This window comes from Triturus cristatus, chromosome 5_2 (assembly GCF_964204655.1).
Source record: "Triturus cristatus chromosome 5_2, aTriCri1.1, whole genome shotgun sequence".
NCBI lineage: Eukaryota > Metazoa > Chordata > Amphibia > Caudata > Salamandridae > Triturus > Triturus cristatus.
In genome coordinates, this window is record NC_140588.1 from 516,584,887 (window position 1) to 516,597,461 (window position 12,575).

Sequence of the window (12,575 nt, forward strand, 5' to 3'; positions counted from 1 at the left end):
GCCTCACTGGAGCGTGCCGGCTCTCAAAGCTGGATTTGTGCTAAGGATATCATCAGCTAGAACTAGATCACCAGTCCAGATACATCACAACATTCTCCAGGCATCTGGGCCTATTTAGATACAAGCGGCGAAGCTTCGGAATATCATCTGCAGCTGAGATATTCCAGGAAACAATACGGCAGGTGATAAGGCCAGTGCGGAACAGCCTCAACTACAGCGATGACATTTTGGTATTTGGAAAGACAGACAAAGAGCATGACGCAGCGTTGCGTCAAGTGTGCACACAACTGGAGCAAGCCGGCCTAACATTAAATGGAGAGAAATGTGAGCTGGGGAGAGGTGAACTAGTATTCTTCGGACACATTTTCTCTAAACAAGGGATGAGACCAGATCCCAGCAAGGTTGAAACACTGAAGAACGCAACTGCTCCGACAGATGTTGCGGAAATAAGATCATTCCTGGGCCTCGCTAGCTACTGTGCGCGATATATACAGGATTTCGCCACAGTGAGCACACCACTAAGAGAACTGACCAAACAAGGGCCGAAGTTCATCTGGTCCCAAGAATGTCACAAGGCATTCGAAGAAATAAGGAAAGCAGTGATAAAGGTGGAACACCTGGCCTACTTCGACCCGCTACTGTGTACTGAACTGACGGTCGATGCCAGCCCAGTAGGACTAGGAGCAATTCCAGCGCAGCACTTGCCGGGGAGAGACACACAGAGGAAAATTGTTGCATATGCAAGCAAAAGCTTAACAGATGTCGAAAGAGCATACTCACAACCAGAGAAGGAGAGCTTAGCAGTGGTATGGGCATGTGAACACTACCACATGTTCATTTATGGTAAATCATTCACGATAATAACTGATCATCAGGCGCTAGTGACGATCTACGGCAGCCCATCAGCGAAAATGCCACCCAGGATTGAACGCTGGGGCATAAGACTGATGGACTATGATTTCAAGATTGTGCACAAGCCAGGGAAAGAACACAATCCGGCAGACTTCATGTCGAGACACCCTTTGCCGCAGGTCCATGAGACGACATCAATGGCGGAATAATACCTCAACTTCATACTGAAGCAAAACACCCCAGCGCCGATAACACTACTAGAACTAGCAAAGGAGAGCAAGGGCGATGCCACGCTGCAAACAGCAATGGCCATAACAAGAAAGCAGAGATGGAAGAACGTCAACAACAACTGCACCTGGGGAACAGGAGTATGCAAATAAGAAGTGCTGGCTCTCAAGAAGATCAGAAACAGATACAGGGATAATGATGAGGGGGACGAGAATTGTGATACCAAGCGCACTCCGAAGACAACTGATCAATCTGGCTCATGAGTCACACAGAGGCGTGGTAGCGACTAAGAAATTACTAAGAGAGAAAGTGTGGTTCCCGGGCCTGGATCGCATGGTAGAAGAGACTATAGCGACATGCCACCTCTGTCAAGTGATAGGACCACCTGCTAAACATGAGCCACTACAAATGTCGGATCTTCCAAGACCAGTATGGACAACACTAGCAGCTGATTTCTTTGGGCCCCTAGACACAGGCAACTACCTGCTTGTGGTCATTGACGAATACTCACGGTTCCCGATAGTACGCCAGGTCTCATCAACATCAGCCACAGCAACACTACCGATATTGGATGACATCTTTGCAGCATGGGGCTCACCAGAGACACTGAAAACAGACGACGGTCCGCCATTCTCAGGAGAAGAGTTCCGCCGATTCATGGCCTATCTAGGGATAAGCCACAGGAAAATAACACCGCTATGGCCTCAAGCGAATGGAATGGTGGAGAGGTTCATGGGGAACATTAAAAAGGCAGTTCAAAGGGCAAAGATAGCACAGATATCACTTAGTCAAGCACTGTGCCAAGTACTACGTGATTACAGAAACACACCCCACAACTCCACGGGAAGGTGCCCAGCAGAACTAGTACTGGGAAGAACAAGTCAGACGAGGCTACCACAAATGGAAGCGACAGTGCCACCTGATCATAGAAGCATTGCAGATAGGGACAGAGAGGCGAAAGAAAAAATGAAGAGATATGCAGACGCCAAGCGACACGCCATCCCGTTGAGCATACAGGAAGGAGACACGGTGGTTGTACGTCAACAGCAGCAAAGAAAATCAGACAGCATGTTCTCTAAAGACTGCTAACAGTAACAAGAGTAAAGGGCCCCATGATCACAGCAGAGTCAGAGCATCAGAGGATAACAAGAAACAGCTCCCACTTCAAAGGATTACAGGAGGAAGGAAAAGAAGAAGATGACACAGAGACAGCAGAAAAAGGAAAGCGGAGCACCACAAGGAAGAAACAAGAAACAGAGAGGGACTAGAGGAAGAGCAACAGATGGAGGCTGGCACAAGAAGAACATGCCGACGTCCAAAGAGACTAATAGAAGAAATATAGTTCTGAGAAACACACTGTACTACGCCACGACAGCCTTGCATCCATCACCCACCTACACATCTGTATAGTGTCACTTTACCGTCGTTTCTGTGACACGAGGGGGAGATGTAGTGACCTGGAGACAGGGCACTAGGACCCTGCAGCTGGACACTTGGGGACCTGAGGGCAACCGGACACCACATGCAGTCAAGGGTGTGGGGAGGGGCAGAAAGGGGACGAGAGGGAACGAGGGTGGACATAGGGACAAGGAGCTCGTGTACAGACGACACGACAACGGCTAGGGTGGTCGACCTCAAATCTGGGGAACTGGGTTTGAGTCTCTGCAATGACGCTGAACATCCTGTGATTCTGTGCAAATCACTTAATCTCTCCGTGCCTAACAAAAATGAATGTGTGTCCTCATGTAACGTAACTGGTGCTATGTAAAGCGCTCTGATACCTGATTCGGGTCAAGTTCGCACTATATAAAACTTGTAAAAAAATTAATTAAAAAAAGTCTTGGTAATTTCACAGATGTTAGTGGTTCCATGTTACAGAAGACGGTGCAGAGAGTGGTCTATGGACCCTGAATGGCAATGGGCAATCATTAAGGGTTGGAGGGGGTTCATTAACAGCACACAAGTTCCGTCTGTAGTGTATGGCTGTTATGTTTATGCAGGGTCACTTCCATGTGGCATCTGAATACGCTTTTAATACTGCAGCAAGTGCTCATCTAGGAAGCTATTTCAGAAAGGAAACTGATTTCCTCCCTTTAGTCTTCCCAATCCTTCCTTGCTCCCACCTTACTTCCTGCTTATCTCCTACCCTCCTTTCATCATGTCTTCTTCCATCCTCTATGTGATGTCCCGTACCCCTTTCTGTTCTGATCTCACCCATTTGGCCACCCTCGCTTTCATCTTTCTTCCAGTCACATTACACCATCTCTCCTGATTAGAACAATTAAAGTTGGTTTGGTCCTAGCCATCATCACTGAATAATGTGTTGCACTTAGAAAAGAGTGATTGTAAAAAAACTTCAATGAGGATTTTCACAAAGGAAAAAACAAATAATATTTATAGGTATCATACCAGATAGAGACTTATTGTTACACTCACTCCTAGTGTAGACTTCTTAGCTCCAGCCATTGTACAAAAGCGAGTTGATGTTCTAGTCCTAGTCCTATGCCTTTCCACCTCACTCCCCAGGCTTGTCCATCCATGGCTCACGAAATGAGATCCTGCTATAGCAGTTTGTGGAAGTATTCAATAAATGCCAACTAGGTTCAATGCTTGAATTGGGATTCTTCCTTAAACAGTATTTCTTATTATCAACACTATCTTCAAGCAGTAACCACATAGCACCAATTTCAGAGGGGATATTATAGGCAAAATGATTTGTCTACAATCACCTAATGTCAGTGAGCCAGGGCTCGTACTACAAATACGGAACCTTTGTCAGACATGGTCTCAAATTATTTGGTTGGACACTGTTCTTTTCCTAATTTTTTTAAATTTCAATACAGTGAATCTTTTTTTAGAGCGATACACAGCATATGTAATATTTCTGTTTTCTCTTTGACAGGGTATGGACTGGAGGTAGATCTGTGGGCTACTGGTGTTATTCTCTACATTCTGCTTTGCGGGTTTCCTCCTTTCCGGAGCCAAGAACGAGATCAAGAGGAACTATTCCAGATCATCCAGTACGGTCATTATGAATTCACCTCACCGTACTGGGACAAAATTTCCGAAGGTAAGAGGTAACAAAAAATTGACAAGTCAGGTTTAATTATATCTGTCATTGTCTCTAACATCTTTACTCTCCATTGATTTCAACAGTCAGAACTCACCTCTCGTTTGGGAAAACCAAATGACACACAAACTGGGTTTACGGTTTATGAATGACCATTCACTCAGTAGCAGCATCTCTAAGTCTATTGCTAAGAATCCAGCTAACTTTTCAGATTACATCACTGATCTTAAGAAACGTGCCTACGTTGAGTTAATGCAAATATTTCTGAAGGGCATTCGATTTATAATACTATAGCGTTAATTTTGTTGGAATTTAAGCAACAGGTTGATCAATGATCATTTGTCACACGTTACTCATTACTCGAATACAACATGGTGTCTTTGCTTAGCTGATGTAATGTTTATAAATTATGCTACTTACCTTGCCTGCCACGCTCCAGTTAGGTTTTAAGGGCCTATTCAAAACCGTTTAGGAAAGGCTTGTCTTTCCTTTGATTTTGCCCTCTCTAAAAGTGAGTTGCTCCTGAGACAGTCAATACAGGTGATATTTCTGTCAATTCCATGAGCTCAGGTTACAGGAATATTTATTGCAACAGATTCCCCATGAATAGTAATAGACAAGGATAAACTTCTCAGTTTTGTTTTTTTCTTCGGGATTCTTGCGAAACATTTTTTACCTTCAAAGGCCGGACCCTAAATTGGGATAAACAAGAATTAATTTTTCCCATTAGTTGTAGTGGCGTAGCAAAACCTGAGGGGGCCCCCCTGCAAAGTATATGGAGGGGGCCCCCACCCCCCGCCCACCACTTTGCCCCACAGCCAAAAAATCTGGTATATTTTGTATTGAAATCTCCAACATTTAATTAAATGCCTCTACATCGTGTCTGAATTAGAATTGACATTGATTTAAAATAACTTGAAACCCTGAAAGACAAACCCAAATCTGCAATTTAACAGACTCGCCTGACAATATACACGAGTAGTAAACAAGATATCATTCAGTAAACTGAAATAAACTGGTGTGAATTATCTGCATGCCACACACTTGCGTCTGTCAGGGATTTGGTATGATATTAACCACTCTATAATATTTAAAATGGACTGAGGATGCAATTTCTATATCTACCCTCAGGGCTTATATTAGTAAGCAGGGCATAAACAGGCAGGCAGCCACACAAGGCTGACGAAAAAAGACTGCTTGGATGCTTCAGAACATTGATGCAGATGTGTGTATGTATTTATCATTTCTGTATTGTAAGCTAATTTCACAATTTCAGGTGCACATATTATAGACAAGTGCAAACATTACCATCAATAACGCAGCATGTAGGATAAAAACAAACCATATTAGCAAGTACCTAATGACAGAATTTATACTAACTGTAGCTGGTGAAGCAAAGGAAAAAGTGAAAATACTTTAAAGTGCATAATAAAAGAATCAGCAATCCAGCAATATGCAAAACTCAAGCATGTTTTGTAAAGCAATCCCCCTTTCTTCTTGCACCAAGGTGAAGACCCTTTAATCAAAGTGCGTGATAAAAACAAATCCAGTAGTATGCATAAATGAAGCCAGGTTGGTCAAACAAGTTCCCCTTTGGTTTGTATTTGAAGGAGCAAATATTTCAAAGTGACAGGTAAAACAATAACAAGCACAACAGCATACAAAAATCTAATCTAACCAGTTTAATCAGACTATGGCCCATTGGTTTGTGAATGAAGGCACACATATTTCACACTGACTTTTTAAACAATAACAAGTACAGCAGGCAGCAGCATACAAAAATCAAACCAGTTTAGTCAACCAATGCCACTTTGGTTTGTGCATGAAGGTGCAGATATTTCAAAGTCACTGTTAAAACAATAATGAGTACAGCAGGCAGCAGCATATAAAAATCAAACCAGCTTAGTCAACCAATGCCCCTTTGGTTTGTGCATGAAGGTGCAGATTCTCTGTTAAAACAATAATAAGTCCAGCAGGCGGCAGCAGCATACAAAAATCAAACCAGCTTAGTCAACCAATGCCCCTTTGGTTTGTGCATGAAGGTGCAGATATTACAAAGCCACTGGTAAAACAATAATAAGCACAGCAGGCAGCAGCATATAAAAATCCCTGTACTCTACCCTTCCCAGGCACACACACATCTAGCGCAGAGTCACTGCCCCTGCGCAGCACTGCACATCTACCTGAAGTAGGCCATGGGTGAGTTAAGCACACAGCAGCGGAACTTTAAAGTGAGTGAGCCTGTTGGCCTCACTCCAGTGACAGGGTAAAATGGATCTGTTCACTACTACTGATCACTACACAGTATGCTGCTACCACGGCGCTTGTGCTGCTTAACACCTGGCGAAGGCTGTAGCCTTCCACCACTATAAGGATAGCACTTTGGGTGCCCTTCCTGGTCCAACAAGACCGCATACCGTGAAACAGACCTGTGTCATGGCGCACCCGCATGATCTGTGCTCACCTATGAGAAAAAAATCAGCCTTAGGGATACAGACAACAGTTCAGTAGAGCCGTCAGGGCAGGGGTACACGTCTTTAGACATGCAGAGGACTAAATAGCTAGATAGAGAGATAGAGAGAGAGATAGATAGACAGATAGATAGATTCTCTAAGGGGGGAATGTCATTTGTATGCAATTATAAAGGCATTTCAAGCCAGGATCAAAATCATGATTGTAGGTTTCGAAAACCTCTCTCTGAAACCATATGAGTATAGGCAAATAGCGTGTTACTCTTCTCTTCAAGCCTGAAGGGGAGCATGGTACCATAAATTGAGTTAACACTTCATCCCCTCTTAATTTGTCTATTTTGAGTTCCTGCTAAAAAAACAGAGCCACAGTAGGAGAGAACTAATATTTCTCTTCAAGATTATAATATTCAGCAATCTCTTTTGAAAGCTAAAGTGGTATTTCTCATTATGGTTATAAAAGCAGAACATGCAGCAGTCATGGGTCATCGGGTAGGCACTCAGGGTAAGTCAATTCAAGGTGTCCCCAAAACTGGTGCAGAGAAAATGAACGGGTTTAAATGACAGGAAACATTACGCCTCCAATTACAGGTTGTCTAGATTGAGATGTCAGGATAATATCTAGCCAGAAAGAGCGATTCCAGACGGTATATCCAGACCTGAATCCTGCTGTTCTGAGTACTGGTCTCTAGAATGTGAATTAACATGTGAACTGGGAATTACCTGGTCAAAAACGGCATCTGGAGCCTCTCTTCTGTGGATAAATCTGCGTCGATTCACCACCAGCTATTAGGGGGTGATAAATGGGTGCAGGACCAGGTCAGTCTTTGTAGGGTGGGTAGGGATTCAGGGGGTATTAGAGGCAATGGGTTCTGATGTTGTAGGAGGGGACCAGAGAATGGCGTGTATTCTTGGGACTGAATTCCAGAAGTAAGCTCAGAGTTTTCCTGGTTTATTAATGAAATTTGGAAGTAAGCCAGGAGTACTGCAAGAATACGTCATACCTACTCATAACAAAACCATTTGTGAATCAGGCCGTGTGTGAATTGAACTCCATTTAGCCAATTCACAAAAGATTTGCTGGAAGTAGGTGAGACTTACACATATAGTACTCCTATCTTACTCATGAATTGTAGACATAAGGTAGACTGTTCCTAACTTACTCCTTCCTTCCTCACAGAATTCAAGCATAAGCCAGGAGTACTACAAAATTAAGTTATAGCAAAAACCTTTGGAGATGGTGGCCTGTATCTTTCCTTCTGCAATGTCATTACACATAGAAAAACTCTGCAAAAGGTAAACTCGCAGACATATTTTTTATCCTGGGTAGCTTTGTTAAAAGTGAAAAAATATATTGCTATGCAGTAGAAATTATCACACTATGCAGAGACAAACTTTGTGGGATTGCAATGGGAACCTTTGCAAGCTTTGCAAATGGAAATAATTGGGTGCTATGTAAATCCTTGCAAGTTAAAAACAGCACTCTTCTGCACTCTAACCCTTAAAGCTGTTGTGCATCAAATGTCCTCTTTTGGCTGACACTATTACCCTACTCATTCCTTTTTTGTATGTTTTGTAAAATCAATATTAATGCGCTCAGAAATTAGACAAATCAATGGCATGAGTGTCCCAAACGTACTTTCAATGCACATTAAGTAATTTAACTTAAATAAAGGGTCAGTACATACAAAAATAAAGTAAAATGCAACTGAAAGCTACAACTGACGACAAAAAACAACCAGTACAATAAAACAAACCCGATCCAGGTTCATGATTAGACAGCCCTGCCAAGTGTCACACATGTTGCGTTATACTAACGCATTTTAAGTCAATATACTGCATTACCGCAAGCAAACATATTGTCACGCACATCACCTTATTATAAAATTTGAGCGTATTACCTGTTTTTGTGATCCATAGTATCAGCTCCCTATGTTTTTTCGTGAGGCTATCGATGCACACGTGGGTCAAGGGCGCTCAGCAGCAAATTGATGTTCTTACAAGTTATGATGAGGCTGGCTGATTCACCCTGATTGGACGCCATTTTATTTGTTAGCACAGTGATTGGTCACTATCATTACGCACGTGCGTGCTCTGTGCAGCCTGCCCTGCTCCACGAGGTATCACCGCTGCTCGGCCAGAAGAATGTGTGCTGGTAAGGGATGTTTGGCAGTCGCTTAAGTATGGCCCACTGGGACTGAGACAAAAAAGCATTTGGGACTGGGACTGAGACAAAAAAGCATCAGAATGCTAGCAAGGCTGTTCTGCCCGCGAGACGCTGTGATATCACCTAACAACAACTGTTTTAGTTTTTTCAGAGGTTCGATGGTGCCAGGTGAGCAGATCGCCATATAGGCCCGGCTTTTTATTACGTATGATTTCACTGCACTCTTGAGACACTTAGACTGATAATGGCTTTTCAGTAGCTCTGTATGAAAATGAGGCTTGCACTGCTATTCTCTTTGCTGGGCCTCTTCTGTGTGTGTGTGTATAAGTAAAGATTTCACTGCCGCTGTCTATTTTGCTTTACTGTATGGGACTAGGAATGAAGCTTACTCCGCCTCCGCTACTTTTGGTGCTCTTCTGTGTTTGTGAAGCTTGGGCTGCCTATTCTGTGTGTCTTTTGTATGCATATGTTGCTAGCACTGCCATCCCAGAATGCCTCTGTGGCCTTCGGGCAGGTCAGTGCCTGGTGCAGAGTGTCAGGCCCAGATCAGTACTGGAGAAGCCTTGGCCTGCCGGCAATAATAGCTACAAGGGCCGGGTCATGGTGGCAGAAAGATAAGAGGGGCTTTCATTTACACAGCTCGAGGTCCTGAGTTCGTCGTCACGTAGACAATGCAGTATAAATTAGAGTATGGGAGTAGTGTGTGGTGCAATAACCACCACTGAAGCACAGAATCCACACTAAGTAAACTATTAGTGATTGGAAGCGTTCTCATTAGTCATGCCCTCTGAAGAACACGATTCTCTACACGGGTCTCTGACTGCAAAACATTAGACAAGCTGCACTGTAAACCATTCTTTCCGAAGATGTAGATAGAACAGGCCTGTGTGTGCTCATGTGAGACATGTTTTGCCACAGATGCACCTTACGGGAAAGAGCTCAGTCAGCCTCTCACACAAACCAACAGAGCTACTTCAATTGTTGTAGCTTTCAAGTGGCTGTAGTCTTTTCATACTTTGTTTTAGCCAGTAGTTTCAATAGTCCCAAAGTGCAACATCATGTAGGTTAATAAGTTAGAACTATAACAAGGTGTTACACAGGATAAAGAGCAATGTAGGAAGTAAACATTAAATAAGAGTCTTTCAGACTAAAAGAGTCAGTAGCTCCAAATATGAACAAAAGTCAGACATCAAGACTTGGGAGAGTGGAGGAGGGAGATAGACCAGGGTAAAAGTGGTGCAACCGAAGGAAGTACTGAGAAAAGGAAGAGGGTGAAATGAGTGGAGAGAAAGGAGTACCACAAGAGACAGGGGGTGATGGGAGAGTGATGGGTGGAGAGAGACTGTTTCCCTTGTCTTCATTGCTTGATTTCACACGTGATAAAGTGTTACTCATAGTCGTTGAAATATCACTCATAATTCCAATGAAATTCTGGAAATGTCAGTCACATAGCAATCTGAAACCTTGGCAGCTATGATTAGATAAAATGCAGCACTAAATCTAGATCATGATTGTAGGACAGTATCGACGCGCAGCAGGGTAGAAAGTATAGAACTGGTCTCTCGGTTGTTCTGGCACAATAGAAAACTGCTCGGAAAGGGGAAATTAAATAATTGAAAATAGTTTCTCAGAGCACGAAGCAAGTAAATATGATAAGGATCAGCAAACAAGTCTGAGGCGAGCGGAACCTTATTGAAAAGGAAAAATCGAATACAGAAAAGTAAAAAAAAAAACCTTGAGAAGCTGCAGTGTCTAGGATGGGAGGTGTTAGGAAAAGGGAGTTCAACCACCTCGGCACCTGTGAATATTCAGAGATCACACGTCAAGGGAGCACTCCTTGACTTCCCAATCAGGCCGGATAATTACAGTTGAGTTCGCCACAAACTGCCACCCACAACCGCACCCACAGTCTGCCTCCTGAAACTGTTATCATGAAAAATTAATACCTGGGAACGGCGGGCAAGATGACGAGAGACCTTTCTTAGGAACTGTTACCCCATTGTTTGTGTAGTTACCTTAGGAGCATTGGTACAGGACCTACTCTCTTATTCTTGCTCCTCGTCCCCCCCTTAGTGTGTTTACATTTTAGTACGGCAGCCAGCCGTGGGACATCCCCTCTGCTCCCTTTCCTCGCTACCCCCCTCCCTTCCCCTACCACAAGATTTACTCAACTCACCTACATCCATTATGGATGATCCCGGTCTCTGTTTCGACGACGAAACAGTAGCAGAAATCCTAAGGGCGCCCTCTTTACTATCAGAGGATGGCAACCTTCCATCGGGTAGTAGAGACGATGATTGGAAATCACTACAAGCCTTGAGAAGATTACAAATCAAAACCGCTCTACACGGTACAGTCATGACCGAATACCTTAGAGCCAATATTGCCCCGAATGGCCTTCTTGTCACTCTGGCACCTAGAATTTTCCTGGAAGATCTCACCTTCCAGCGGGAATGGTCACGCATCTCGTGGAAATGCACCAGAGACTGGCTGGTACTAATTATCAACACAGCCAAACGGCTGTCAGACGAACTCCTGATTCAGATCACCCTTTCCGAAAACAGACTAAAGACAGGTATTGCCATCACGACATTCAAATCTCGTCTCTCTGAGATAAACCAAGAGATGAACGAACATAAGGAATACCTTACTAAACAGAAGATACATCAACTCCAGAAGGATGTCAAACGGTTTGACAAGGAGAAGATCTACCCTTACACCAAGGAAGACTATGTCTTCCAAACTGCTGAAACATCGGACGATGCTAGCAGTAATCATTCATCTGGATCCCACTCTACCAATAGCAACTCGAGCTATGAGAATAGGCAACCAAGGTACCATGGAGGATACAGACATCCGTCCCAACCTCCCCCTCTGTTTCAAGGCTTCCCGGGCCTTCTGTACCAACCACCCATGTATCAAGGACCCTGGATGGGCCCACAACCCATGTGGAACCCTCCCTTAGGACCCAATCCACCTATGCCTCAATACCACCAATTCCAGAACCCCCCTTTTCTGAACAGAGGGAGGGGCAGAGGAAGAGGCAGAAGAAGAACAGGACCCAAAACTGTTCAGTGGCAAGATCAGGAACAGATGATCCTCAGGAGCAAATCCTCCAGACCCTTGTAGTGAACCTGTCCACCAGAGCGTTGACAGTGGACGAACAGAGACTTCTGGAGAAAGGCCTCGGTTTCGTCCCCACCCCCAAAGAAGACGATTTCAGACTCCATCAAGAACTCCATCAATTCTTCAGGAAGGTGCGCCTTAAAGCATTTTTCGAAGGCAAACCCGAAACTCCTACTGTAGGGACTGGCCTGAAGAACAAATCCAAGTTTACTCCTACCTCGGCCATGACACCCAACGAAGTTCTGACCTTTGAACAGGCGGTCCTGAAAGATGTCTCCGATGCAACTACTCACCACCTTTTTGATAACCTTTCCAAAGAGGAACGGCACATCCTTACCAAGTTTACAGACGACCAGACCATCATTCTCAAACCTGCTGATAAGGGTGGTGCCATCGTTATCCTTGACAGAGGGACCTACGAAGCAGAATGCGAACGTCAACTCTCAGATACCAGATATTATCAACCAATCAACGTGGACCCTACGAAGCGTCTTATGACCAAAATACACAGCTTGACCACTGAAGCTGAAGTAGAAGATTGGATTTCACATGATGAAGCCGTGTTCCTGAACCAAACGAATCCTCGGACACCGTATTTCTACTGCCTTCCGAAGATTCATAAAGGCATTAATCCCCCCCCAGGCCGCCCCATCGTCTCAGGGAT

General features: G+C 44.0%; 1 protein-coding gene across 1 annotated transcript in view; it reads left to right on the plus strand.

Annotated features, from left to right (window-relative positions):
- The window catches only part of DCLK3 (doublecortin like kinase 3), a 339,069-nt gene that overhangs the window by 296,262 nt on the left and 30,232 nt on the right, over positions 1-12,575 (plus strand). Inside the window, exon 4 of the mRNA XM_085607560.1 lies at positions 3,983-4,150. Coding sequence (XP_085463686.1) covers positions 3,983-4,150 — 168 coding nt within the window. The remainder of the gene's footprint in view (positions 1-3,982; positions 4,151-12,575) is intronic.